General features: G+C 33.0%; 4 protein-coding genes across 7 annotated transcripts in view; 1 reads left to right on the top strand and 3 right to left on the bottom strand.

The window, feature by feature from the left end:
- Window positions 1-1,463: 1,463 nt before the first annotated feature.
- On the bottom strand, window positions 1,464-3,820 carry LOC149486299 (uncharacterized). The gene is made up of 3 exons (XM_089697764.1): window positions 3,628-3,820; window positions 3,395-3,544; window positions 1,464-2,593 (listed from the first exon to the last, which is right to left on the bottom strand). The coding sequence occupies exons 1-3, from the start codon at window positions 3,631-3,633 to the stop codon at window positions 2,393-2,395; spliced, it is 357 nt and encodes a 118-aa protein (XP_089553890.1). The 5' UTR covers window positions 3,634-3,820; the 3' UTR covers window positions 1,464-2,392.
- Window positions 3,821-4,263: 443 nt separating this feature from the next.
- Window positions 4,264-18,854, top strand: RhoGDI (rho GDP-dissociation inhibitor). The gene is made up of 5 exons (XM_089697756.1): window positions 4,264-4,431; window positions 6,459-6,662; window positions 9,915-10,024; window positions 14,170-14,284; window positions 16,239-18,854. The coding sequence occupies exons 2-5, from the start codon at window positions 6,467-6,469 to the stop codon at window positions 16,436-16,438; spliced, it is 621 nt and encodes a 206-aa protein (XP_089553882.1). The 5' UTR covers window positions 4,264-4,431; window positions 6,459-6,466; the 3' UTR covers window positions 16,439-18,854.
- Window positions 18,855-19,035: 181 nt separating this feature from the next.
- On the bottom strand, window positions 19,036-20,494 carry LOC149486297 (uncharacterized). Its single transcript, XM_089697908.1, has 4 exons — window positions 20,399-20,494; window positions 19,919-20,098; window positions 19,402-19,587; window positions 19,036-19,226 (listed from the first exon to the last, which is right to left on the bottom strand). The coding sequence occupies exons 1-4, from the start codon at window positions 20,466-20,468 to the stop codon at window positions 19,036-19,038; spliced, it is 627 nt and encodes a 208-aa protein (XP_089554034.1). The 5' UTR covers window positions 20,469-20,494.
- A 1,109-nt stretch (window positions 20,495-21,603) lies between these two features.
- mwh (multiple wing hairs) overlaps window positions 21,604-26,268 on the bottom strand; it is a 111,668-nt gene continuing 107,003 nt past the window's right edge. For all 4 annotated transcript variants that reach the window (XM_089697692.1, XM_089697693.1, XM_089697694.1 and 1 more), the window contains 5 exons: window positions 25,803-25,935; window positions 25,110-25,376; window positions 24,025-24,189; window positions 23,555-23,720; window positions 21,604-23,209 (listed from right to left, as the gene is read on the bottom strand). In XM_089697692.1, the coding sequence (XP_089553818.1) occupies window positions 21,852-23,209; window positions 23,555-23,720; window positions 24,025-24,189; window positions 25,110-25,376; window positions 25,803-25,935 (2,089 nt within the window). In that variant the 3' untranslated portion in view covers window positions 21,604-21,851. The remainder of the gene's footprint in view (window positions 23,210-23,554; window positions 23,721-24,024; window positions 24,190-25,109; window positions 25,377-25,802; window positions 25,936-26,268) is intronic.

Here is a 26,268-nt window from a genome sequence, read left to right as displayed (position 1 = left end):
CGATGTTTGTGATCACCTATATGTAAGCGTAGATAGCCACATAGAGTTACTATGTATGGTATCATGTAGTACCTACATAGTGTCTCAATAGATAGCCAGTGTTGGATTTAGGAAATAATTTAGTTATATGCAAGATAAACGGAATTATGCTCAAAATAATGGTTAAGGATTAATTTTATGTAAATTAATGTAATACCTACTCAATGTATCGATGTAACTTTAGATATTTGTAAAAACACATATTATAAAGAAAATTACATTAATGATGACGTGTTTAATTTTGGGACAATATGGTTATCAAGAAATATAGTGGTAACTGGTGTTGATTTAGGTCTTTTTAAAAAACTAAAAGTACAAGTTCAAATGCTATATAAATGAGAAATTTTTAAAGAATAGAAAATATCACGACGCTGGATTACAAGGCAGGATACAAACCCGCGTTTTTCGTCTCTGAGCGACGCCTGACCTCAAATTTTCTTTTATACTAAAAATTGCTTATTTACAACGCATTTGAATGCTCTAAAACTGTAGATAGGCTCTCAATATGTAATTAAAACCTAGATAATTAAAATGCGGAAGAATTCCAACCAATACCCGCGGCCCCATCATTAAAGCGGCTCGACGGAACACAGTGGGGTTTTAGTGGGTAAGAATCCGACATAACCCACGGCTCCTCCCCCCGGGGGCAGTGGGTATCTTTGGAAGATTTCCCCACTATAAAAAAAAGTATATATAATATTTATGCTTACTGCAATCCAACCCTGAATTTGTCTGTCCGTCCGTGCAGACCTAAACTAGCTATTTATAAATGTTTAGATATAATCAAATTTACACGTACCATAGATAATGAAGTAGATATCGTTTTATATGTACCAAATGTCAAATTATTGAATGTCTAGGGTTATCTATAGTTTAAGTGAATGTTGTTGCTATTATTTGTTATTATGTATACATATTGATTGAATAAATAAATGAGAAAACATGTTTCTTTTATTTATACACCCATGGCTTAAGTATAGACATATTTAGCTACTATTATGTATTCTGTGGTATAGATTAATTATTTTTAGTTAATTACCCTTTATAAGAAATAATTTTTTAGAGATTTTAAAGATAGTCTTTGGCCCTTCGATTTCAACTATATTAATTCCAAATTTCATCCAAATTGGTGCTGTGAAAGTGTGTTTTATAAGTATTGATTGTGATGAAGCCAGATGTCATTGTTTTTACGAGGTTTTTAAAACTATTGAATAAACTTGTGTCTGATTTGTTTTATTTTGGTTTAATACATCTATTACTTGACCATATACCCTACAAAGGAATTCCTGTTCTGCACACAAGCTTTTAAGATTCATTTTCAAATGCAGCTGTAACCCTGCAGAAACTGTAGGATTTTAAAGTTTTTGTATGGAGTGATTTAGTAACAATTTAATAATCTAACAATACTATAAATGAAAAATGCATTATTTTTAACAACAATTGTTTTATTATTAACAAAAAACAGTGTAATAATATTTCCTATTTCTATACTATTCATACTTCATATTTACAAAGTTGAAGAATACAATCTATACTAATATTATAAAGCTGAAGAGTTTGTTAGTTTGTTTGAATGCGCTAATCGCAGGAACTACTGGTCCGATTTGAAAAATTCTTTCGGTGTTAGATAGCCCAATTATTGAGGAAGGCTATAAGCTATAATATATCATCACGCTAAGACCAACAGGAGCGGGGCAATGCGGGTGAAACCCTACCAGCACAGCTTCTTTGAAATATATCTAAGAATATACAAAAATATTATGAAGTATAAAATTATTTTTTCTATAAGATATTATAAATATTATTCTACTCTTTTCTCACCTAAAACAATTATGATACACATCTTAATCAATAAATTTTTAAGTTTTTAGTTTATCTTAAATTTGAAAGAAATTAGCTCTAAAATTATAAACTAAATTCTACATTGTTATGTAATGAATAAAAAATTCAACAGGTTACTTACAGAGCTTGATTTTAACTTACATACCCAACAATAACATAGGTTGTAATTTTGTAATGTATCTGTTATTTGTTTCTGTACTGTGTTGTTATCTTCTTAGTTATCTATACACTGACTTCTGATAGTGCATCATCAGGCAATTTAAAATATACGATAAGACTGAAACATAACTACTAAACTTTAGTTGAGTATTGTTTCAGTAACCGGTATTTTCAAGTATCTGACTGTACCATAATGGATCCCACCCTAGGATGGTCTTGTATCTAACATTCCTTCTAACATAACTTATTTTATTATTGTAGCTACCTTTATTAGTTTATTGCGTAGATATATAACAGTAAATGAGGCCAAAATTATATATTTAATTTGGTTTTAGACAAAGAGGGTGAAGCATTACTTTTTCAACCCACGCATCCTAAGCTCTAATTCTAAATACGCCCTCATGGATGGATCGTCCACCATTTTTAATATCTTCTCTGCTATCTCTGGGCCTGCATTCTCCATTTTCTGTGTTAGTGCCTCCGCCCATACAATGAACACACAATTGGCACAACCTGATTGGCAGCAAGCAGATGGGGGCTCGTCAAGAGATGCCTGTAATTATTAATGTAGTAATATTTATAGCAATTGTATAGTAAGTTGAATATTAATGCAATATGGTTATTTGTGGTTAAGTGCAAGTAACTATATCACTAGAATAAACTTATAGCTGTAACTTTTTCTATTCATGTTTTTTGTTCATTTAAAACTAAAATAAGCCGGTTATGTAACTAATACATAACTGGATTCTCAAAACCTAAACTAATGCGCTGATTACACCTAACGAGTACAGTGGCGAGTCAGTAAATACGCTCTCGGCCGAGACAGTTGCCGAACCGAGTGGGTGTTTACACGTATTTCACTAGTGGCGAGTCAGTTCAGTTTTGATCACGACGCGGACGTCTGCAATGGATCGAAAAAAAAAAAGAATTTAAACGGGTTTTAAATCGGCTGTTACCAGATATTATTAACGAATTGTGGGATTTATTAGAAATAATAAATAAAAATAATAATTATTTGAAAAAATACAATGACGAAACGAACGAGTGGCGAGTGGCCGAGTGACGCGACGAGTGCGTGTTTATACCTGCCGAGCGGGATAGCGAGTGGGTACTCGGCCGAGTAAACAAATTGGGATTCTAGTGACTGTCTCGCCGCTCTTCTCGGCCGAGTACTCGGCCGAGCACTCGTTGAAGTGTTTATACCAACCGAGCACTCGGCCGAGGACACTGACTCGCCACTGTACTCGTTAGGTGTAATCGCCGCATAAATGATTTGACACACCAAGTGATCACTTTTATTGGTAACCATTGTTTTCTTAGAACTTATCTACATCAATTTAAATAAAATACTTACATTGCTTTTGATTCTTTCTATTTCTTTTTCCTTTTCATCATCAGTATCGGTTGTGTTAGTGCACAAACGAAAACTATTTAAACTTTGTGCCACTGGATTAAGTAAACTGCAGCTATCCGTTACTCTTGTCAAGTTTAATAATCTATATCTCTGGAATTGTTAAAATCACATCTCTAGAACTTCAAAATTCATAAATATGAATAAAGTTATGGGAGAATTAAGTATAGACTTACAAGCATTATTGTAGGATATAATATACCTTATCGTGTTCATATTCTTTTAGAATTATAGTTTATTGACACCTATAACATTATTTTAGATAATTATATTGATAATAAAATAGAACAAAACAACACAATGTTTTGTATTTTCATTTTTTGACGTTTTGACCGCTTTGACCCTCTGAGCTTTGACCCCTTGGCCCTTGACATTGTCCAAAAACACATTGCCATTAAAGAAAAAGAAGAAGACCAACCATAGACAACCTCCTAATATTCTAGGTGTGATTCTAGGATCGTTCAAAAAATAATTTTGTGATATTAATTAATGACTTGTGAGTGAAACATACAACTGCTTTTTGTAAATTACAATTATTTATAATGTATGCAATGCTTCTGAAAAAAATTACCTACTCCACTGTTGCACAACGTAAACAAATTTTAATTACGTTACAGTACACTTAATTACTGAGAGACTATTAAAAGTAATTTCAGGATTATTAGGTTTCCCCATAAATTATTCATAATATAATATTTTCATAATATATTTTTTTGTAAAACTTTCGCATAATATGTCCAAAGACAAATAAAGCTCTCCAAAAAACCATAGATAACAGAGACGCTTACTCTATGAATAAGAGCGAAGTTACCTACCGGAAGCATTGTGTAGTGTGTACGTCAGTTTTTGATCTATAGATTTTTTACAAATTATTAGAATTTTCTTTCCATATTTCTTACAGACATTTTCTAAATAAATAACATAGGTGCTACAATTTGATTGTGAACATTATTTTATATTGATCTTACATTATTTATAAGGTAAGCAAACTGACTTTTATCGACTTGATTTTCTTGCCCCAACGCTGGAATGACGAAGCCGATAATGTCCTCTGTTATTGTATATCGTATCACGGCAATAGATATAAATAACTATGTCGCATGGGTGCTTTATAGCTATCATATTTTCCAGCTATTAATTCGATAGGGTGGAGGGCGGTTCCAGAATGTGCGGTAACCAAATTCGATTATGCGGCTTCGATCTTTATCACGAAATATGAATCATTATAAACTTACCATTTCTGGAATTGCATCCAGTATGAACTCATTAGAATACAATAAAATATTTGATATTTCATTAACAATTGTATTTCATTATCTGCAACTCACATCTATTTGTAGGGGATACATACAAAATCAAGTAATATTCGGTCTATTTTCCTGTATTACTAATTGTATAACTAAATCGATATTCAAGTCTGTATCCTTTGTATTAGTTATTTGATATAGTGAACATTTATCCAGAGTGACTAATCCTTCATACATAATTCCTAAGTCCCATAACATTGAACACTACTTATGTATATATATTTTTTTTATATTTAAACACAAACATTATAAGAAACCTAATAAGAATACATAGTTACAAATAAAAAAAAAAATTTAACTAAATATTCTGGCGAAACTAACCTGAACAACGATTTGTTTGTATTACACAACAGTTCAACATTTCTGTATATAAAATTCAGTCTAATCATTACAAATAGTGCATAAGGCTTACAAATCCTTTGATTCCACAATATGTAAAATAATTAAAATAAAAAATACAAATACAATGAATGAAAAACTCAAAACAACAAAAAACCAATTTGTTGCACTATCTCCTAATTAATTGCATAAAATTTAGAACACAATTAATGTATGTAATTATAACACTATAATAATTATAAATTATAATTAGTGTATTGTTAGAGTTTACACTGGAATTTTAATAATAGCTGTGCCATTATTATTGACTGCAGTTATTTATTCTATTTATATCTATACTAAGTTTGAGCCCGTGGCTTCGCCCGCGTTTTCAAAGGAAAACCCGCATAGTTCCCGTTCCCATGGGATTTCCATGATACAACCTATCCTATGTGTTATTCCAAATCACTCTCTATATGTGTGCTAAATTTCATTGTAATTGGTTCAGTAGAATTTGCGTGAAAGAGTAACAAACACACACACACATCCTCACAAACTTTCGCATTTATAATATTAGTAGGAATAATACTAAGGTAAAACCTACCTATTGAATATTTGTGTTGTTTTGCAGATTTTTTAAAAAGAAGCTCTGATTACCATAAAAATCTTATTTTAAAGCAATACATATTACTGATATATTTCCAAGGAATTGACACTTCCTTTGATTATCTATGTATTTTCCTGTTTTATGATATTTTAATAGTTTGTCAGCTTTAATCAATTAATATAATGAATGAATTGTTGTTATTTAGTTACTAATGGTTAAATATTTTTTATATCAGTCGACTTAGAGCGGCTGTACACGGGCGGCTCGCGACTGCTTGAGCGGTCCGTCATTAACTGCTCGAACTGTCGCTACAAACCGCTCAGTTGACGGCTTGAAGCGGTCGCTACGGCTCGAGCAGTCCGTGTACGGCAGTGAATGAATGTCCACAGTTCACCGCGCGGTCGCGGCTTCAAGCCGTCGGTCTCAACTGCTTGAAGCGGTCCGTGTACGGCCGCCGTTAAAAACGACTTTATATCCATACTAATATTATAAATGCGAAAGTAACTCTGTCTGTCTGTCTGTTACTCAATCACACCTAAAATACTGAACCAATTGTCATGAAATTTGGTATGGAGATATTTTGATACCCGAGAAAGGACATAGACTACTTTTTATCTCGGGAAAATGACGCAATCCCGGAAATCCCACGGGAACGGGAACTATGTGGGTTTTTCTTTGACTGCGCGGGAGAAGCTGCGGGCGGAAACCTAGTATACAATATATAAGGTCGTTATACCTTGCAATGTGCACTTTTTATCCAATAAACACATTACAGCCATAACGATGTCCGGAGAACCAGACGTAGCCCGCACCCCCGAAGAAGAGACAGAGACGGAAGAAGAAGAAATCAAATCCTCGTACCGACCACCGCCAGAGAAGACGATTGAGGAGATCCTCGCCGCTGACCAGGAGGACGAGTCGCTGAGGAAGTATAAAGAGGCGCTGCTGGGACAAGTGCAAGCAGGCCCTGTTATTGTTGGTATGTACTATTTTATAGAACTGGCTGTATTGTCCAGGCTCTGCTCAGATTGACTTTAAAAACCATTAAAATCTGTTCAGGATTTTGTTTTTGGTATTTTATGTCTCTGCTTGCTGCTGGCTCATTCACCATATTATATTTCACCAATTCTTTAAGTTAAAAGTGATGTAGCTAGCATAATTTTCAAGTAAATACATTTCTTCGCCCGTGGTACATGTTTACGTTTTCTCGACATAAGAACCATCCTCGTACTTCAAGGAATATAATAAAAAAAGAATTATCGAAATCGGTTCAGCCGTTCTCGAGTTATGCGCTTACCAACACATTTTGCGATTCATTTTTATTTATATATAAAATCAGTTGAAGTATATAAAGATTAGAGAATCTGATATTTTTTTATATTAGAAAAAGCGTCTTCATCTTTATTGCACGCCTCATAAGCGAAGCGTTGAGGTGGGTACTACTGTCACTTCGCGCAAAACATCTGATTTTTCAAACTTAAAATGTCTTTATGTATCATACATTGCACTTGTAAGATAATACATACACACACATATTAAGAAAAAACACTATTTTTAACGTTCATGATGTTTTTGATGTCATTTTTGTTATTTAAACTAGTTAAAAAACAGTTTAAAAAAGTTCTGTCTTGGACGTCCGTGTGTCTGTATGTGCGGATCCTTTTTCTTGTTAACACGATAGCGACCGAAATACTTTACTAATCGAGTCTTTTTTTTCTCTTACGCTTGAGTATGCTCAGGAATAGAAACCTTTCATTTTTCAGGGTCTGATTCGATGTGGTTTAATTGTTATTAAATAAACAAAAATAATAATTAATAAATATTTATTTAAAAAAATAATGAGGCGTGCACTTTTGGATTTTCCAAATTATTTACTTTTTTTATCCTCTGCATTTTCTTATGCAAGCCCCAAGTTGAACTAAATTATGTTACAAGAACAATACATACACAATGGAAAAAATATCAGAAAAATGTAAGAGTTTGAAGTGTAGTGGCGTCACATGCAATGTGATATTAACCCCTTGACCACCGAGCGGCCCGATCGGGCCACGACACAAATCACAATAGATTTTCTATTGTGTCTGTGATTCCGGGGGCTGAGGGATTAAATTTTTTACGATAATGATCTACTTGGTGTTTATTTTATTTTTGATAATATAAAATTTAATGTAATTAGGGGCTGATTTTCAATCCCTGGTTAAAACTTATCCGTCCAATAAAGTATTACACGATAATATTAAAATGTGACCTGAAAACTGTCAATTGCGGGCAATAAGAATACATTTTGAAATGGTAGTTTTATGTTATTCGACGAATAAGTTTTAACCAAGGATTGAAAAATTAGCCCTTAAATTATTCTATTAACTATTTGTAATTCAGTAACACCTTGCTACAGTAGCATTCTATACATGTCCGTAAATAATTTAATAAAATGTATCAACACAATATATTATGATTTACACATTCTCGAATATCCTATCTTATCAGGCCACTATCGCTTGGTCCTTCACCGTTTGTTGTTAAATAACATTTTTGTAGATCTATTATCTATCAATACATTTATATTTGTAACTCTCGTGTTTTCCCTTTTTGTGATGTGGTTTTAGTTAGAGATTAGATAAATTTTTATGAAGAATAAGGATCAATAAGGTCTTGGGCAGATTCCACAGGAAATCGAGCTTGCTTCGCTTTTCATTTTGTACCAATAAGACTAAACTAAGAAAGTGTATTTAATTCTAAAGGAAATTCACAGTGAAGACTGCCTGGCACTTTGCTAATCTTTCTTAGCAAAGTGCCAGGCAGTACTTACCCGCTTCGCTTTTCAATTTGTACCAATAAAACTGAACTATGAAGGTGTCTTTGACTAGGTACTAAGGGAAATTCATTGTAGCACTTTACTAATCTATCTATCTACATATAATTTTCAGCCAATTCGATAGTTTTTGCGTGAAAGAGCACATACAATACAATTTACAAACAGTTACTTCAGTAATGCCTATCTATATTCTGTAAACACATTTTGTATTATTAGTCGTTTTACCTAACACTTACGTCGACTATAAATTGAACTCTGAACGTCATAAAACGTTATCAGATGAAAATATACGTGATATATGCCACGAGACTAGACTTTACAGCTTAGTCTATCGACAAGCTAATGGGCCCTCTACACAATGGGCAGCGTTGGTCCAACAAATGATCGTCGATGTTTGTTGCCGTTAAGGCGATTATGAAAAAACATCTACAATGACGGATGTTCATTCACATTTAGGTTCTATCGTGATTGGCCCTCGCCCAACGTTGCCCATTGTGTAGATGGCCCATTAGGTTAATCACACGAGATGGTAAGAGCAATTTTTTGTGCACTAATGTGTTGTTATTCAATGGTCCTTACCACGAGGTATGACATCATCGGAGGCATGATAAAATTCATAGTATTTGATAATGTCATTATGCTATATGGTTGCTAGCTAATATCCGTGATTATGTCCGTTAAATAAGGTTTTTTTTTGGGCCACTCAATACCTAAATAATTAAATGTGGGCATAAAAGTAATAGACATCTAAATTCTTTCAAAGATTTTACGGAACTAAAACTTTTATTATTGTTTAATCTCCTTATAAATTTCCACATGCAACTGGTATATATGTAAAATGTAAATGTATTTTATTACTTATTTGCTTAAATACATTACAAATTACTTCTTAATGTTAAGCTCAACGTCCATATTTTTTAAATTCGTTACCCACATGATCGTTATTTTATTAAATCATTGCCTCGTTCTTAGCAGTCAACGCCACGCTCTACGATAACAAAACTGTTTCTTTTTGTCTTCTTTTTAACCGACTTCAAAAAAGAAGGAGGTTCTCAATTCGACAGTATTTTTTTTTTTTTTGTATATTTGTTACGCGATTACTCCGGCAATTATAAACCGATTTGAATAATTCTTTTTTTATTTGGTAGATCATACGTCAGAGGTGGTCCCATTGGCACCAGGTCAGGATCTGATGATGGGATCCCGGGAAAATCGAGGGAAACCCTCAAATTTTGTAGGCATATACACTGTTTATCAGAAATTATTTAAATTTGTACAATGTACATATAGGCACAGATATAGGTATAGTCTTGAAGTCGGTTTTTGTTTTTTTTCTAAAAATTAACTTTATTATTATTTACAAAATAAAATTATTTTTGTTAATAATACATAATACTAATGAAGCGATATTTCCAGACGCGAACGACCCAAGGAAGGTGATCGTCAAGAAGCTGGCGCTGTGCGTCACAGATAGGGACGATCTGGAGCTCGACCTGTCTGGGGACCTCACTGATCTCAAGAAACAGGTACGACTTTGTGTTTTTGAAGTGAAAACTTCTTTAGCGGCGTTGAGCACTTTTTCTGTAATGGGTATAAAATCTTAAACTCGCGTCAGGACACGTGACCTGATCGAAAAAGCGTAAGACAGATACCATTCCAAAATATCAAACATGCTCAACGTTAATAATCAAGTTTTCACTTCTGCCGGCACTCCCGGAGTGCAACCCGTCTTTTTTATATATTGGTTGGGTAATTTTTTGGTGTACAATTTACATACAACTTATAATAATTAAAATGTTCATTCATACGTGCTGATATTATATGCCATACTTTTTCATTGGATTTTTTTTATAATTTACAATGTTTTCACTTTTCAGTGAATGTTTATGGCAAAAAATTAAATATTTAAAGAATAGGTATTATATTTTGTTATCAGTATGAAAAATCTTATTCGACTTATTTACCTATGGTTAGCTATGTGATTTTATGTAATGTGTATTTTTGGGTTATATACTTGCACCATTTTTCAATAGATAATTTATTTACATAATGAAGATAATTAACAAACATAAATACAAATATATTATCGATACACATTATTCAATATACATAGGCTATATAAATACGTAGAATACAAACACACGTAGCTATATTTCCGCTCAAGTTTTACCTCCTTTATAAACTATGAAACGGGTCCGCGTTTCCTGTTAGCTCGCTACTGTTGAAATGTACTATTTGTTGAAACGAAGAGATAATATTGTTTCCGATTCAATGCTTTTATTCTTCTCAAAACTCATCTCATCTTAAAAGTAAAACATTTAAGATGGCCTGAGTAAATATAAGTTTAAAAAAATTGTTAGTATTAGTTATATATATTAAAAAAAGGATTATTGTAGAAGATAGAATAAAATCTATAGGTACTAATATTATAAAGTTGAAGAGTTTGTTTGTTTGAACGCGCTAATCTCAGGAACTACTGATCCGATTTGAAAAATTATTTCGGTGTTAGATAGCCCATTTATCGAGGAAGGCTATAGGCGTATAAGTATCATCACGCTAAGACCAACAGGAGCGAGGCACTGCGGGTAAAACCGTACAGCACAGCTAGTAATTAATATAGTTTTAAGAAACACGCTTAAACTCGTGCAATTATTGTATTGTCACCGATCCTTGCTAAGTGTACAAAGTTTGGATTAAATCTTTAAGGGCCGATTTTTCAATGCTTGGATAAAAGTTATCCGTCCAATTTATACTTTAGTATTACACGATGATATTAAAATGTCACGTAAACTGTCAAATACGGGCAATTAGAATACGTTTTTAAAATGGTAGTTTTATACATTATTCGACGAATAAGTTTTATCCAAGCATTGAAAAATCGGCCCTATAAGTGCGTTTAAAGAGGGTCAACATCGAGTCTATGGGGGTCGGTTACATACAAACATGCAGGTGAAGCTAATAAAAGCGTGTCAAAAAGTGACAAACATAAAAGGTAACATAAATGTTTTAACTTTTATGTATATTTTATAGCAGAGTTTATAAACACACACATCAACTACATTTTATTTATAGACTAGCTTTCAGGACACAAACAGAAATAGACAGGGCTATATTTGTGTTAATAATAATAAAATAAGGCACTTTAAAAGTTGAAAAATTGACTTAGAATCTTCAGCAACCATGTATATTGTACTGGCGGTCCGCCCCGGCTTCGCCCGTGGTACGTATTTCGCAATAAAAGGTAGCCTATGTTCTTTCTCTGGGTCTAAAGATGGTCTGTGCCAAATTTCATCAAAATCGGTTGAGAGGTTTAAGCGGGAAAGCGTAACAGACAGACAGAGTTACTTTCGCATTTATAGGGATACTACATAATATAATACTACCTTCAATACTTTATATATTTTTATAGGACTCGTTCTAGCGATAAATTGAAAAAAATAATTGAAATAGTTGCTGACACGAAGGTCTGTGTATCGATTTAGATGTAATCATGCAATCAAATGGGTTTCATATTGAATTCAAGGGAATGATATTATATATATTTTTATAGTTACCTACAGGAATGTATGTGATTTGAGGGTGATAAGTATTGATATGAATTCTGATTTGTTTGTTGGTTAAATAGTAACTATGTAGTATCTAATGATGTTCAATCTCGATTTGAAAAGAGATAAGATAAACTTCTAATCTTCTTGAAGCATTTTTTATTTTTAAGTGAATCTTTAGGTGCGTTGAGAGTAAAATTTGAAGGTCGCGTCATGGCAATACCGTCACGTCATGGACTAAGGCGAAGATTTTTTATACATCTTGCCAAAGAGGTTTCACTTCTGACACATTTGCTCGGCACACACGCTCTTTTTATTTTAATAAATGTTACAGTTTATTTTACGCGATTAGGACAACGTATTTACACCCTTAGATACTAAATACACAAAATATCGATTTAAAAATATTATTATTGATTACTATGTACACATAATTTGCAAACTCCATCAATCCATTTCAATACACAATTTCAAATAATTAGTAACACGACAATATAACTCCATCGTCTAGCCGTTTACAAGGCGATATATCACAAGTATTACGCAACCAGACAAATAGCCTGTCAAACGGTTGATGACAGACCGGACAGGTGCAGTTTGCACCTCGTGCCACGGTCTGGCAACGTGCCAGACAACCAGACTCAGATAAAATAAGTCTAGATATTGTCTATACCAATAATAAAATTGGAGCGTCTGTTTTTAATATTGAAATAACCGATTTTTACTAAATGCATATATGGATAAAGCAAGGTAGCATTTTTACAGTTTTTGTGTGTAACCGATTTTTAGTAAATGCATATGGATATAAGGAAAATAGTATTTTTTAAATTTTTGCCTGTCTATCTGTTTGTTCCGGCTTATCTCAGTAACACAACAACAACAGATTTTGACGGGACTTTCACTGACAGAGCTGTTGTTATAAGGAGTAACTTAGGCTATTTATTTATACTGATATTTCAGTAAAAATTAGGATTAAGAGGAAAAAACTAATACACGTGCGCGGGTGAATCCGCGGGGCGTAGGTAGGTAAATAAATGATTGGGTGTGTCGAATTGTAAGTGCGCTTGAGTGGGAAAATTGACAGGCTAAATGATGTTGTTAATCTTCCGCGTTTATTGGTAGGGTTAAAATGATTTGATGAATTTGGTATTTGCAAACATACAATCAGTATTTTTTATTTTTCAAGCATAGTTTAGCTATAAATACTTGCCACATATTTTATCTCCAGGTTTATCAGAAGAATAATTCACTGATTATAATTAAAAAATGGCTATGAGATAATAATTAAAAAAATTACAATACCACTTAATGATTGAATGTGAAAGAATTCCGGATAAAAAACGATGTCATACACTACCTGCATCTATTAATATAGATATCTACCTACCACTATCTTTTAAACTTTACCACACTATTTATAAAGAATAAAAAGCTCCTAAAAACATTCCAATTAATAAGCTGGCAACACTAACCCATAACACGTACATATTACATTTGACGGATGGCAAGCGGTAAATAATATTCATTGTGCTGTTAACACTGATAACCGTCATTGCCAACTCAAAAGATTTCCTATCGGTTCAAGTGATCTATAGATCCGTAAATCATTTCTCGAGAGCGGGAAAATGTTTTAGTGCTGTTGAAATAGTCGTTATATGAATCATTATCGAATATTGAAGTTGGTAAATTATTTGTTGCATTTGTATTCATAATGATTTGGTATTGACATGTTTTAAAGATTGGCTTCAAATTTATGGTAGTAATAATAATGTGCAAGCATTTACTTCAATTGTGAGCTTATAAATACACAGGATTTTGAAATATACACATGCATTTTCCAATTGACTTCAATATTGATTCAATATGATTCTTAACTATTGAAGACTAAAGGTCTTTCCACTTAGGATATATAAATACCTAGGTATCCCACTAAACAAAAACACATAACATACAAAGCTATGTTGAACTCCTTTTAAAAGGAGAAACAACTACAATGTTCCCTCAACTCTGATATTTTAATAGCTATAAACAACTTTTAAAAACTACACCTTGTAATTCAAACCTGTGATAAATGACTTTTAACTATCCTTTATTCATTTATTCAATTATTAATTCATAACTTCCAGGTGTTCGTGATAAAAGAGGGCGTGCAATACCGGATAAGGATCGACTTCATTGTGCAACGTGAAATCGTGCACGGGCTGAAATATGTTCAGAAGACGTACCGTATGGGGGTGCCTGGTGAGTTTCACAAAATAATTATATATTTATATATGTATTATTATATATTTTTTAATTGGTTATTGCTTATTCTAACACCCATAAAGCAAAGACGGAAATATTTATTTCTGCTCGAGGTTTCTCTTGGAACTACTGTCTATTAAAAAAAACCCATCAAAATATGTCTCGTAATTTTAAAGATCTAAGTAAACAGACAGACTGTCAGCGGAAAACGACATATTGCTCCGCTGCTTTTGGTTTTACCGTGATGATATATAGCCTATAGTCTTCCACGATAAATTGGCTATATCTAACACAGAAATATTTTTTTCAAATCGTCCCCGTAGTTCCTGAGATTCACGCGTTCAAATAAACAAACTCTTCAGCAGGCTATAGTTCTGCTTTTATCTCTTATTCGATAGACTAAAATATATTTTTTTATATATTTATGTTATTGGTTGCTTAATCTGACTGTATATGTACGTAGCAATAGGGTTTCCTAATGCGAAACGCGCTTATGAAGTAACCTTTATATTTCTGAAGATATTATTTATACCTATAGATAGATATCACGTGTATCTGATGTATATTATACAAACTTTGGCCTGCGGCTTCGCTTGCGTTCCCTTCCCGTTATAACGAGAAAATAATTTCTTGTTCATAATATTGTTCTCATTTATTTTCGTAGAGCAATCCTCAAATATATTAAGTAAATTAAAACTGCAATTTTTTACCTTGAAGCTTTAACTATATTCTTGCCAAAGTTCATCAATATTGTTTTAGCTGTGTTAGACAGACACAGTGCAGTCATAATTTCAATAATTTGTGAGCATCATTTTATATTTATATTAGTATCATGTATATGTATGTAATTGATACAATATTAATTTCAAGGAATCTTCTAGCAATATTCATCGTAAAATGCTTTTTATTCAGTCACATTATAATTAAAAATAATTGCCTAGATCAAAATATTAGTTTGCGATTTATATGAAATTTTATTTCAATACAAAACTTAGCCTTTGCATTATAAATTTTCTATTCTATACAATAATAAATCGCTTTTTAATACTCTTATTTATGCGAAACATTAATTTCACGCAACCTCGGACAGCGCCCGGTATGTACGCCAAATTAATATTCCATATCTATAATTACATGCCTATTTATAAGTTATATTGTGAGACAAATATAGATATGTACGGTGTGTGAATTTTAAGCTCTGTTTAGTGTGTTATTAAAGTGTAATGATTATTAATAAATGTTATTACATATTTGTGTTTGAGTAGTTACATATGTGTACGAAATATTTTAGGTTTTCTTTAAATGTTACTGATATATTTATGAAAAATGTATGTAAGAAATAGGATTTTCAGTGTTGTAAAATATATGATTTGTATCACTGATATGTACTTAAATATGACTTATAAGATTTTAAAGAAGATTTAAATGGGTATCCTTAATGTATGAACACTATAATTGATAAATTACTCTTTCAATTTAATAATATAGATATGTTATTTAGATAAATAGTAAAGTAGAGCATATCTTATAAGAAGTAGTTACAATTTCGCATGCTTGTAAATGCAGGTTTAAAAAATAGTTTTAACATGTACATGGTTTTAATTACAAACAATTTGGACACAGTCGCGAACTACCAATGTTCACGAGACTATACTACTGTAATAAAGAAAATGGCCTCTATAAAATTAAATATTACCCAAACGGTAAAAATTAGTTACACTACAACTTTTTGATACTTGATTAAAAAAAAGTTTTTTGAAGTGAAACTTCTTTTGGCGCGTTGAGTGTAAATTTTCAAGGTCACGTCATGGCAATACCGTCATGTCATGGAGTAAGGCGACGATTTTGGTATCTTTGAATTTTGCCAAGGAAGTTTCACTTTTGATACGTGTGCATGTTCGGCACACACGCTCTTTTTTACCTTACTAATTATTGAATTTCTCCCTTCCAGTGGACAAAATGACGCACATGGTCGGCTCGTACCCCCCCAAGACGGAGATACAATCGTACACGACTCCCCCCGAAGATGCGCCCAGTGGCCTCATGGCAAGAGGGAGTTATTCAGTGAACAGCCTCTTTACAGACGATGATAAAAACATTCATCTCCAATGGGAATGGACCTTCGAGATCAAGAGGGATTGGAAGGACTAGGGGGGACCGGGGTTACGTGCGACGGTGTGCAGAGATCGATGATCTATAGATCCGGTTTTGGGGATGTGATTTTTTGTTGTTCGACATCAGCGTTTAGAAATAAAAGATTTTAACGGATTTTAAATGTGATTTATTGAAATTTTTTTTGTTCGACATCATCAGCATTTAGAAATTATTTTTTTCGTGAATAAATCGTTTTTAAAATCCGTTAAAGTCTTTAAATTTTAAACGTATACTCGCGTAAAATCAAACACAAGTAAATGCTATCATCATTAGCCCATATATTATGTTCCCACTGCTCGGACACGGGCCTCCTATGAAACTAGGGGTTTTAGGTGATATGTTCAAATTGGAATTTTTCAAAGAAAAGGTCTAAATTATGTATTGACAAAAGAATAAAGGGGTAACATAAGTGGTTTTAATCTTAATAGAAATGTAATAAGATGGCATTTATTTGCAAGGAAACATTCTAAAGTTGAATATGTAATGTTTGTGTCATATTTGCAACACATTTAATAAGTGCTGCAGTAAGTTTTTAAGATAAATAAGTAAGTGTGACGGAAACGAGACAAATATTGTAAAGTTAACAATATATTAAATACCTATGTATTACTTATTTCTGAATGATTATAAAATATCATTCAATACCTATTTAATTACCTAGCTATACTTAAAAAAATGGGTATAATATAAAAGTCATAAAACGCTACGTGTATCACTGCCCTTAATCTAAATCGATCTCGCACCCCGCTTGGAAGTAAAACGCACATAATCTGTTTCGTGCAGTCCAATCCAGGTTTGACGGCTGAATGAGAGCTATATAGCTCGGCTTTGGTGTACAGTTAGGCGTTTTATACACGAGCGTTTCGAACGCCCATCCATTTGATACCAAAAATTATGATGTTCTTCGTAGATTCATGGTTTAAGAAACGCCGCGTTCTAAACGCTCGTGCATAACGTCGCCTTAAAATTGACTAAATAGTGCATTTTAATTCGTTTACATAAGGACTGGACTCTTCAAATTAATTCAAGAAATTATTCGTGTATTTTTAAATTTAATATAAATAATAGATAAGCCAATATTTTTATATATTTACGATGATATCACAAGATTTTTCTTTCAACAATACTACGCATGATTTTATTTCTCGTCATATTCGTAAATGCGTAGATTATAATAGCAGTAGGTCTAGTATTAGTAATAGTACTGTTTAATAGGTACAAACGTTTCCGAGATAGATTTTTTAGTGTCGATTTTTATAATAAAACATAGTCATTTTTACTTACGCAGTTCTAGAATTTACTATTTTGTTTCGTAGAAAACGTTAAATCGTTATTACTCATTCAATGGATTTACAACAGGCTAACAACATTTCTATATCTATATCGAATAATATTCGGAATTTTTACTAATATTAATATTAATTATATTCATAAAATTCGGTGTTAAGTAAAACGGTAATTTTTCTTAATAACTCTAAAATATCGACACAAATGCTGATATCGGCATTCCTAGAAGCATTTTAGCCAAACCAAGCCTCTGGTCTTACAAACAAACAATAATAAATATAATAAAAAAAGTATATTTTTGTGTGTGTGTTCATTTTCTACAGATTTTTTACTCTGTGACGAAATGAGAGAATCGTAACAATATCTATCCCAATTCGCCTTAACGGTAATTCTATAAGAGAGAGCGAGACAGATATATATTTGTACATGCGTCGTTGGTGCACGGACATAGTCTATTTTTAATACGTAGCTTCTAAACAATGCAGTGCCAGAGACGAAATGGCAATAATAATTTAAATAAAGTATTAATTTTTGTATGTATGTATCCTCGGATAGTGTGGAACGGCTCGACAGTGCTATAATGCGTGGTTATTTGACCGTTTTTGATGGAGATTGTATGAAAGCTTACGTTTAGAAAGTAATGTGAGTGGCAAATTTTATAGTTTATGGTAAAAAAGTGCTTCAATCAAATAATATTCATAATAATTGCGATAAATTGAATGTAACATTTGTCACTCATGTTAAAAGGGTCGGAAATATATCAGAAAAGATAGTGTTGGAATAACTGCTTGAGCGTGGAGGTAAGGAGTGCTGTAATCGAATGTACAAAGATGTTATATATATTATATATCATCTTGTCTGTACGTACATTTGGCTATATATTAAGGCTTCCTTTTATAAATTTTAAACAATTTTGAATAAAGTTTTTCACAGAATTACGTATCGTAGGACAAGTATTATAATTATAAATCCGTTGGAAGTATCGTGTACTAGTTTAAAATTCTTTAATGTATAATATATTGATTATTTTCGTGCTATTTTTATGAATTTTGTTATTACAATTATTTCAATAGTGTAAAGTTGTATGCGATGTAATAGTTTGGCCAAATAAAGCTTATTTATTCAGCTTGTTGTTTTATTGTGTTTCTTGTAAGTCCCATAAAACTAAATTGTTTAACTTCGTTTGATACAAAATTTATGTTATTATCATACTTACTAAGTTGAGAAAATGCATTCATATAATTTGGATATTTCAAAATTAAATCAACAATAAAATTATAACATAACATTTATTTAATACACAGACATCATAAAGTTTCTAAAATTTCATTCAAATCGATATCATTTTTAACAATCGGTATCGGGTGGCTGGTCTTCCTAAGTGCGAAAGAGACGTACCGCTCGGTTTTGTGAGAGGGACAGAAGACGACCAACCGAGTCGGCACGTAGCTTGCTTGGAGAAGCTTTAGAGGTAACGCTAGGGCCATGCAACCGCGCTCTGAAATTTATTTTTGAATTAATGTAGAATTTGTCCAGAAAATATGGCTTAGTTTTTAATACGTAGTATAATTGCACTTGAATGGTACCTAATACATAAACACGCTTTTATTTGTTCTTAAAACTATTCTTACGAAGCGATAAGTATTTACTATTTAGTCTAATGATAATCTTACCTGGCAGTTTCCTTTTAAGATTAACGTTTTCTATAATATAAATGCCATTTTTGCCAAGCGCGTTGGCAACAGTTCGTTTAGTCATTTCACGTGTTTCTTCCGACTCCAATGTTGGTGCGTCTGTTGCTACCCCCACCACGTGGGTGAGATTACTGGATATATACTCTGCTAGCTCGTAACTTAGACCTGAATTTTATAACAAGAACATAAGGCTGATTGCTATATTTAGCTGTCCAACTCTAAACAAATTATTTCGAAATAATATCACATAGCTGAAAACAAAATTAATTTCTTACCTATTCAATATAGTAAGGTAATTTTTGGATTTGTAAAATCTATCACCCCCATTTTTTATTTAAGTTTTATCAACAATATAAATTATTGAGAATATATACACCTAATAATAGGCGCTACAGATATACCTATGTGCAAAATATGGTAAATGGTTTTGTATGAGAAACAATGTTCATTATTAACATTTAACACATATTAAGTAAAAAGTAACACATTCCCTTACCAGGTATCCTACAAATGCAGCCCTTTACAAACTTGTCACTTAACGCCCAGCCAAAATTAAACAGTATCAACGTTGGCTGGCGAGCATCGTGCTTCAACACTGGCCACTGTAAAGCGACATCTAGCGAGAGAACCAGCCCTGGGTCCACTTTGGTTAAATAACTTATGTCTATTATTTCCACTGGAATGGTTGTATCAATTGTATCAATAATTATTTACTTTTTGTATAAATTAAAAACACAATTTTGAGAAAAGGAATATATACAGTAAACTTTATCTGCTGCTATACAATCATCCACGATCAAGGTAATAATCAGGGAAGATATTTCTGAATGTGCACAAATGAGCTTACATTTATTTCGAATTTCATCGATATCTGCAGTTTTACATTAAAAAAGTAAATACATTAATTTTAAATGTATATCAAACTTTCGTGGTAAAATGAATGAAAACAGATTGTAAAAGTCACGATTGTACTTACGCCTGGTAAGTAAATATTCCGTAGGAATAATTGACGGTAACATAGAACTGGTAGCTGCTACATGTCCCATGTGTAATCCAGTGCCTAAACCAGGGATTCCGCAGTTGACGCATATTTTCCTAGAAACCCCATAAAAATATAATATTTTGTGTTCTGTTTGCGTAGAAGTATCTGTCACCAATTTAATTTAGAATATAAACTTTCAAATGACTAGAAATTACAAATCTCTCAAGCTATTATTTTAATTAATGTGGCGTGTGGTTCTTTTTATGGACTATGGAAAAAAATCTATAGTATAGTAGAAAATGTTATTTGTGTATTTCTATACCTACAAATTGTGTGTAACAAGAGAGATAGGTACTAGTACTTATATAGTATACTAGCTTTGCCTTTCTCGATAAATGGATTATCTAACACCGAAAGAATTTTTCAAATCGGACCAGTAGTTCCCGAGATTAGCGCGTTCAAACAAACAAACAAACTCAGCTTTATAATATTCGTATAGATAAAGATATAGGATTAAATTACACGATTTGTTGATTATTTTCCCTTACCAGCCCTTTTCTATAGCTCCATAAAATGTTGCCATATCCTTCCATCGAGTTGGATGTGTTAAATCAAAAACTTCAATACCATAACCATCTTCGATAAACCTTTTAAAATTATTTTCAGCTAATACAATTGGTACTAAAAATATTAGGACATGCATCTTCGCTTAGTTATGAAATAAGACTGCTATTCTAGATGTTTTGTATTAGAATAATGTTTATTGTTTAGTATTCGATGATGTGGTTGTTGTTATAAGAATTATATAGTGATGTGGTTGTTGTTATGAATCAGATCATAGGTAAGTAATTGTTTGTCATTGATTGGGTGAGCAATAAAAAAATAGGGAGAGGTTGATATTTGGTAATAGAATCAGATCTTATGTAATTATTATTTGTCTTATAACATAGATGGGGGTAATAAAAATTAGCTATTAATTTGACTTTACTTTACTTATATATACTGAAATCTTTCGAGGAAAAATTTGGGTAGTTTTTAGTAGTTTCGAACTTAGTCCAATATTATAACTCCGTACAGTCTGTACTTATGCAAATCTGAAGTAATAAAATATATGAGGTTATATTGTTTTGTTGTGGTTTTCTTTCCTTTTCGTGTGTGACTACCTAAGTAAGGACACTGGTATAAAATAAAACAAAACATTCTGACTGATACGTTTATTTAAATTAATGAAATCAAGTATATACAGTTTTAGAAAATAACATGCACATAAGAAATAATTTACTCTCACATTAAGTTTATTAACTCGATGGGCCTACAAATAAAAATAATCTTAAGCCAATTTTGCCTTACAAAATTACCAAGATTCAAAGATAGATAGTCTAGTGAGTATATATTGCACTAGTCGTAAGGTACGGTCAACTTAAATTAATCGTTGGTTTGATAAATATTAATACAATCCCGAGGGCATATCGGTCACTTTGTTCAAGCCGAAATTGCTAGAAGTGACCGGAGAAAATGTTCTTTTTAAGTCGCTATAGCTATGTGTCCCGTTCATGACCAAACTTGTCATACTAGCGGGTGCATCTCGTAACATGTGGGTCCCAGAATAGAACCCTGAGGGACCCCCGCGCTTCATAAGGAACGTATTATTGAAATTTGTGTCGAAAGATCCCGAATTTAATTTACTCGAGTATTTATCAGTTTTATTATCGTCTTTTGTATCGAAATGCTGATTTCTCGGTATCAAAGGCGGTTCTTCCACTTCGCTAGTTATGGAACACGATCTCTGACGCCTTTCGTAGGACCAAGTTGTTTTTTGTGGTTCGGGCGCCATAACTATATCGACCATTGAGTTTAAACCCTCGTCTATTCTATCTAGGCTTTTAGTTAGCTTCTTAGATTCTATAAGATTAACTATTTCGTCAACGCGACTGCACTTTGAGTTAGACTGTTCGATCGACGAATGGCTATCATGGAACATGCTATCTATGTATTCACGTTGTTTCGATCCTTTCTCTGAAGTTTGAAACGATTCACTTCGTTTCACCGATGTTTTTCTATTTTCCTCTCTAGACCTTGTTCTAGACCGTTTCAATTTATTATCATCTGTATCTCTTTCGATCATTTCATTGAATTTTGCGCGGCATTTCTTGAAATCGAAGCTGCTTACTGAATCTTTTTTGACTTGGTTCGGAAAACGCGATGCGCTTAGCAAAGAGTCTGAACCTTCGTCGCTTGAGTAATAAATATCTTCGAACATATCTTGAGGTTTATTGTAAAGCAGTCCCTGTTCTACAGGTGGGAATAGTTGTACGAGGCTTTTGGCTTTTCTAGGCGGGTGCGGTAATATCTTACTCGGCACTATTTCTTCTTCCTCTTCGAAATGACCGTCCAATTCATTGCTTGTTGTTATATGAATGCTGTGTCTTGTGCTTGTAATGGAATCTTCTTTTTCCTCGCTTCTGTCCTTTTGATAATCAGTTTCTGACGTTCTATTGCTTTTGCATTTACTGTCTCGTCTGTTTAAATATTGTTCTGATTCCGCATGGTTCACTATATTCCTTAATTCTTGTATAACTTCATCTATCGTTGTTTCGTCTTCATCATCTGTGTTCTTTTTGTGTTCAATCTTTTTGGTGCTTTCTAGTTTTTTGTGGAGCGGTCGTTTATTTCGCATTAGGTCATATGTTTCGTTTTTAATGTTGAAAACTTCGTAAACCATAGATTCTCTTTGCGGGTCACCTTCAGGGCTCAGGGAACGCTCTGATGAGCTGATGCCTTCGTCTTCTGGTGGTGATGACTCGTCTGTAAATTAAGTTATTGTTTAATAATTTTGATGTTTGCGAGTTAAATTAATCTGACATTTAGGGCATATACATTTTCAATTTTATATACTCCACCTTATTTGCTAAAATTTCAGTTCAATCTTTTTCTATTACTTAATAAATATATACAAAATTTATTACTGTTGGTCTATATTCGACTATAACAGATATTTTAAAGGGGTTCCATAAATACAACACGCTCTAAAATCTAGATATAGAAACTTTAGTAAACTATTATTGGAAGAATTTGTACAATCAAAGTTAAAATAGACAGATATGTATCAAACAGATGAATTATGTACAAATTAAAGAAAATAAAAATTACCTCGTTTCCTATGCGCGGAGTTTTTTTTCTTAATCACAAATGTTTTCTTCCTACTGGAACTGCCGTGCTCAGAGCGCAGAGTGCTCACTTCCTCTTGCAATTCACAGCATTTCTCTTTTAAACACTTCTCCAGTGATAAAAGTATTCCTTTTTCTTCTTGTAATATCTATAACAAATAAATAACGTGGTTAATTTTTGGTCTAATGTCTAAAAAAATTGTTTTTGTTTAAAATAAGTAATTTTGAGATAAAGAAGAAGATGGTATGTGGTAACTTTGGTTTTATTTGTGAAAAAATTTCCCACATTTATATTCTGTCTTCTAAAGAGGTGTATATCAAATTGATGTATGTTGCTAGCGTTGTACAGTTCTTGGATAAGTTAGCCTATAAACAATTTCTAAACATATGTGCCAAATTTGGAACGACAAATTGTTGAAGCCAGTTTAATAGTGTGTGTATCTAATTGTTTACCTTAACTCTCTTCTCCAATAACTCCAATTTATGCCTCAATTCATCTTTGTCCTTTTGCGCTTCTGTCGCTTTCTCACTGAGCGTGTCCACATCGATGAGTTGTTTCTCGAAATTCTCTATTTCTTTGAGAACTTGCTCGTTGGGGTTTGGTAGTTTGATGACAGACTGCAAGAAATGTTGAAATATGAGGATTTATGTAAGTTATGAGGAATGTTGATATAAATATAAGTATTTACAAATTATGAGGGTATAAAGAAAGAAAGAAAGAAAGATCATTTATTTGACTCCACAAAGTATATAAATGGAAGTTATGGTTAAATAAATGGAATAGAAAAGTGTTGTTCGCTTTTTATTCAGAGTAAAATATTGAGGTTTCATTATCTATCACTACTTTTACTAGCTTCTTCAGATACAGTACATAACATTTATATAGAATAATTTCAATTTTCAGTTTTTACGTCAGTAGCTTTCCATCTCTTCACCTTCGTCAAATATTTTTCTTCGCGTCATTCACCTTTCTCAATGGATTCTTGCTTCTGCATGCACAGGCGGCATCAGATCGCATATTACCACTATATAATTACTCACCTATTTGATGCTCTAGCTCGTCGGAACCGGCTCTGAAGCTGTAGTACTTGTACTGTTCTGCTGCTTTACTTTTTTCTACCACCTGTGCTGTACAGCTCTACTACTCTACCGCTCTGTTATTCTGTTGCTTTACTACTCCACCATTCTGCTGCACTAGGCACTTTACTACTTTACCGTTTTGTGGCTCTATTGCTCTACTATTTTGCTCTACAGTTGTGTTGCTCTACTTCTTAACTGTTTTGTTGCAACTCTGTTGCTCTACTGCTTTATTAGTTTACTTCTCTACCACTCTACATACACACCTGCACTATGCTATCACTCTGTTGTTTGTTTTACTACTCTATAGTATTGATGTTCTACAACTCTACAGCTCTACAACTCTACCACTACCGCTCTATCAATCTTACACCTGCACTATTCTATCACTATGTTTCTCTATCGTTACTACTGTACTGTATTGTTGCTCTACAACTCTACAACTCTACCACTCTACACACCTGTCGTAGAGCACGCGCATCGAACCCAGCCTGCTCTAACTCCGCCTGTATGTAGAGCCTGCGTTGCGGCCCCGGAGCAGTACCAAGCAGAGCCCCCAGAAACGATAGAGCAGCCACTTGTAGATCAGGTCGGGCTCCACTGCTCTGCACCATGCCGGCGAGGAAACGAAAGCGAACAGGCTCTCCATAACGTAATCGTAGAGTAGATAGAGCTTCGGATACTGCGCTGTGACCGCTTGCGGGGGGTAGACACGCAGCTGTTAATAGCTGTAAGGTAAGAGGAAATGGTAATGAGGCAATGATACGACGATATTGACGCGAGTGATAAGATATATCACTGTAACATAACCAGTGTGGTATTGATACTGTGAGCTTTTCAATGTGATAATGACACTGTGATGGTCAGCATCACAGTGTCAGTATCATCTGTGTGTATTTCATTAATTAAGTATTAAGAGTTAATTATTTTTCATAGATATAAAACTAATATGTAATTTTTTGAGTATTTCAGATGATGAAAAGGCTACATTATCAAATAATCCAAAACACTTTCTTATACTTCAGTCAATAAACAAATAAAATTATCAACCACATAAAAAAATGATGACTCTACAAGTTCGTAACATTGTACACAATTAATAACACATAAAAGATTACAGAGAACAAAATAATAATAATGTAAACTGCATTCACCTGCAGCGCCAATATCCTAGACTTGTTAACAGACGACATGATGCATACAGCTAGTGCATACACTCCATTAGAGCTAGACACGAGCCGCCGCACACAGTCCGGGTATCTTGTACTGCAGCTCCATAGACATTGTCTGGAAGAATAGTTTTAGTTATTAATTAAAATATATTTAAGTAGATAAATGACTTCCTTTAAATCCACTAGCGTTATTTCTCTAAAGAAATACAGTCATTGGCTGCAAAAGTTACAATCGGGAATTAGTTTCAAAGAATTTCGTGTTGAAATTATTTAGGAAATTACAGATTGGAATTAGTAAAGAAATTGTGGCCAGGAATAAGTTTAAAAGAAAGAATTACTAACTGCCAGTAGATAAACAAACTTACCCACGGGAAAAAAAAACTACTACGGACTATTAAAAAGCGAAAGAAACTTAATTACAAAATGGGCTATTTTCCAAATAAAATCT

This window comes from Colias philodice, chromosome 8, assembly GCF_061535455.1.
Source record: "Colias philodice isolate Cphi_HAF_F1 chromosome 8, ilColPhil1 Martin Lab GWU primary, whole genome shotgun sequence".
Taxonomy (NCBI): domain Eukaryota; kingdom Metazoa; phylum Arthropoda; class Insecta; order Lepidoptera; family Pieridae; genus Colias; species Colias philodice.
Note: the sequence above shows the minus strand (reverse complement) of the source record. Positions and strands in the feature narration are given on the sequence as shown.

Excerpts from the sequence above, each read along its gene's own strand:
- LOC149486297 (XM_089697908.1), bottom strand. The coding sequence starts at position 20,468 with ATGGGACATGTAGCAGCTACCAGTTCTATGTTACCGTCAATTATTCCT. Across the intron at positions 19,588-19,918 it reads CTGCATTTGTAGGATACCTG|GTCTAAGTTACGAGCTAGCA; the intron begins GTAAGGGAATGT and ends TATAAAATTCAG. Across the intron at positions 19,227-19,401 it reads TCTTAAAAGGAAACTGCCAG|AGCGCGGTTGCATGGCCCTA; the intron begins GTAAGATTATCA and ends AATAAATTTCAG.
- LOC149486299 (XM_089697764.1), bottom strand. Across the intron at positions 2,594-3,394 it reads TAGAAAGAATCAAAAGCAAT|GCATCTCTTGACGAGCCCCC; the intron begins GTAAGTATTTTA and ends TAATAATTACAG.
- RhoGDI (XM_089697756.1), top strand. The coding sequence starts at position 6,467 with ATGTCCGGAGAACCAGACGTAGCCCGCACCCCCGAAGAAGAGACAGAG. Across the intron at positions 6,663-9,914 it reads AGCAGGCCCTGTTATTGTTG|ACGCGAACGACCCAAGGAAG; the intron begins GTATGTACTATT and ends CGATATTTCCAG. Across the intron at positions 10,025-14,169 it reads TCACTGATCTCAAGAAACAG|GTGTTCGTGATAAAAGAGGG; the intron begins GTACGACTTTGT and ends CATAACTTCCAG.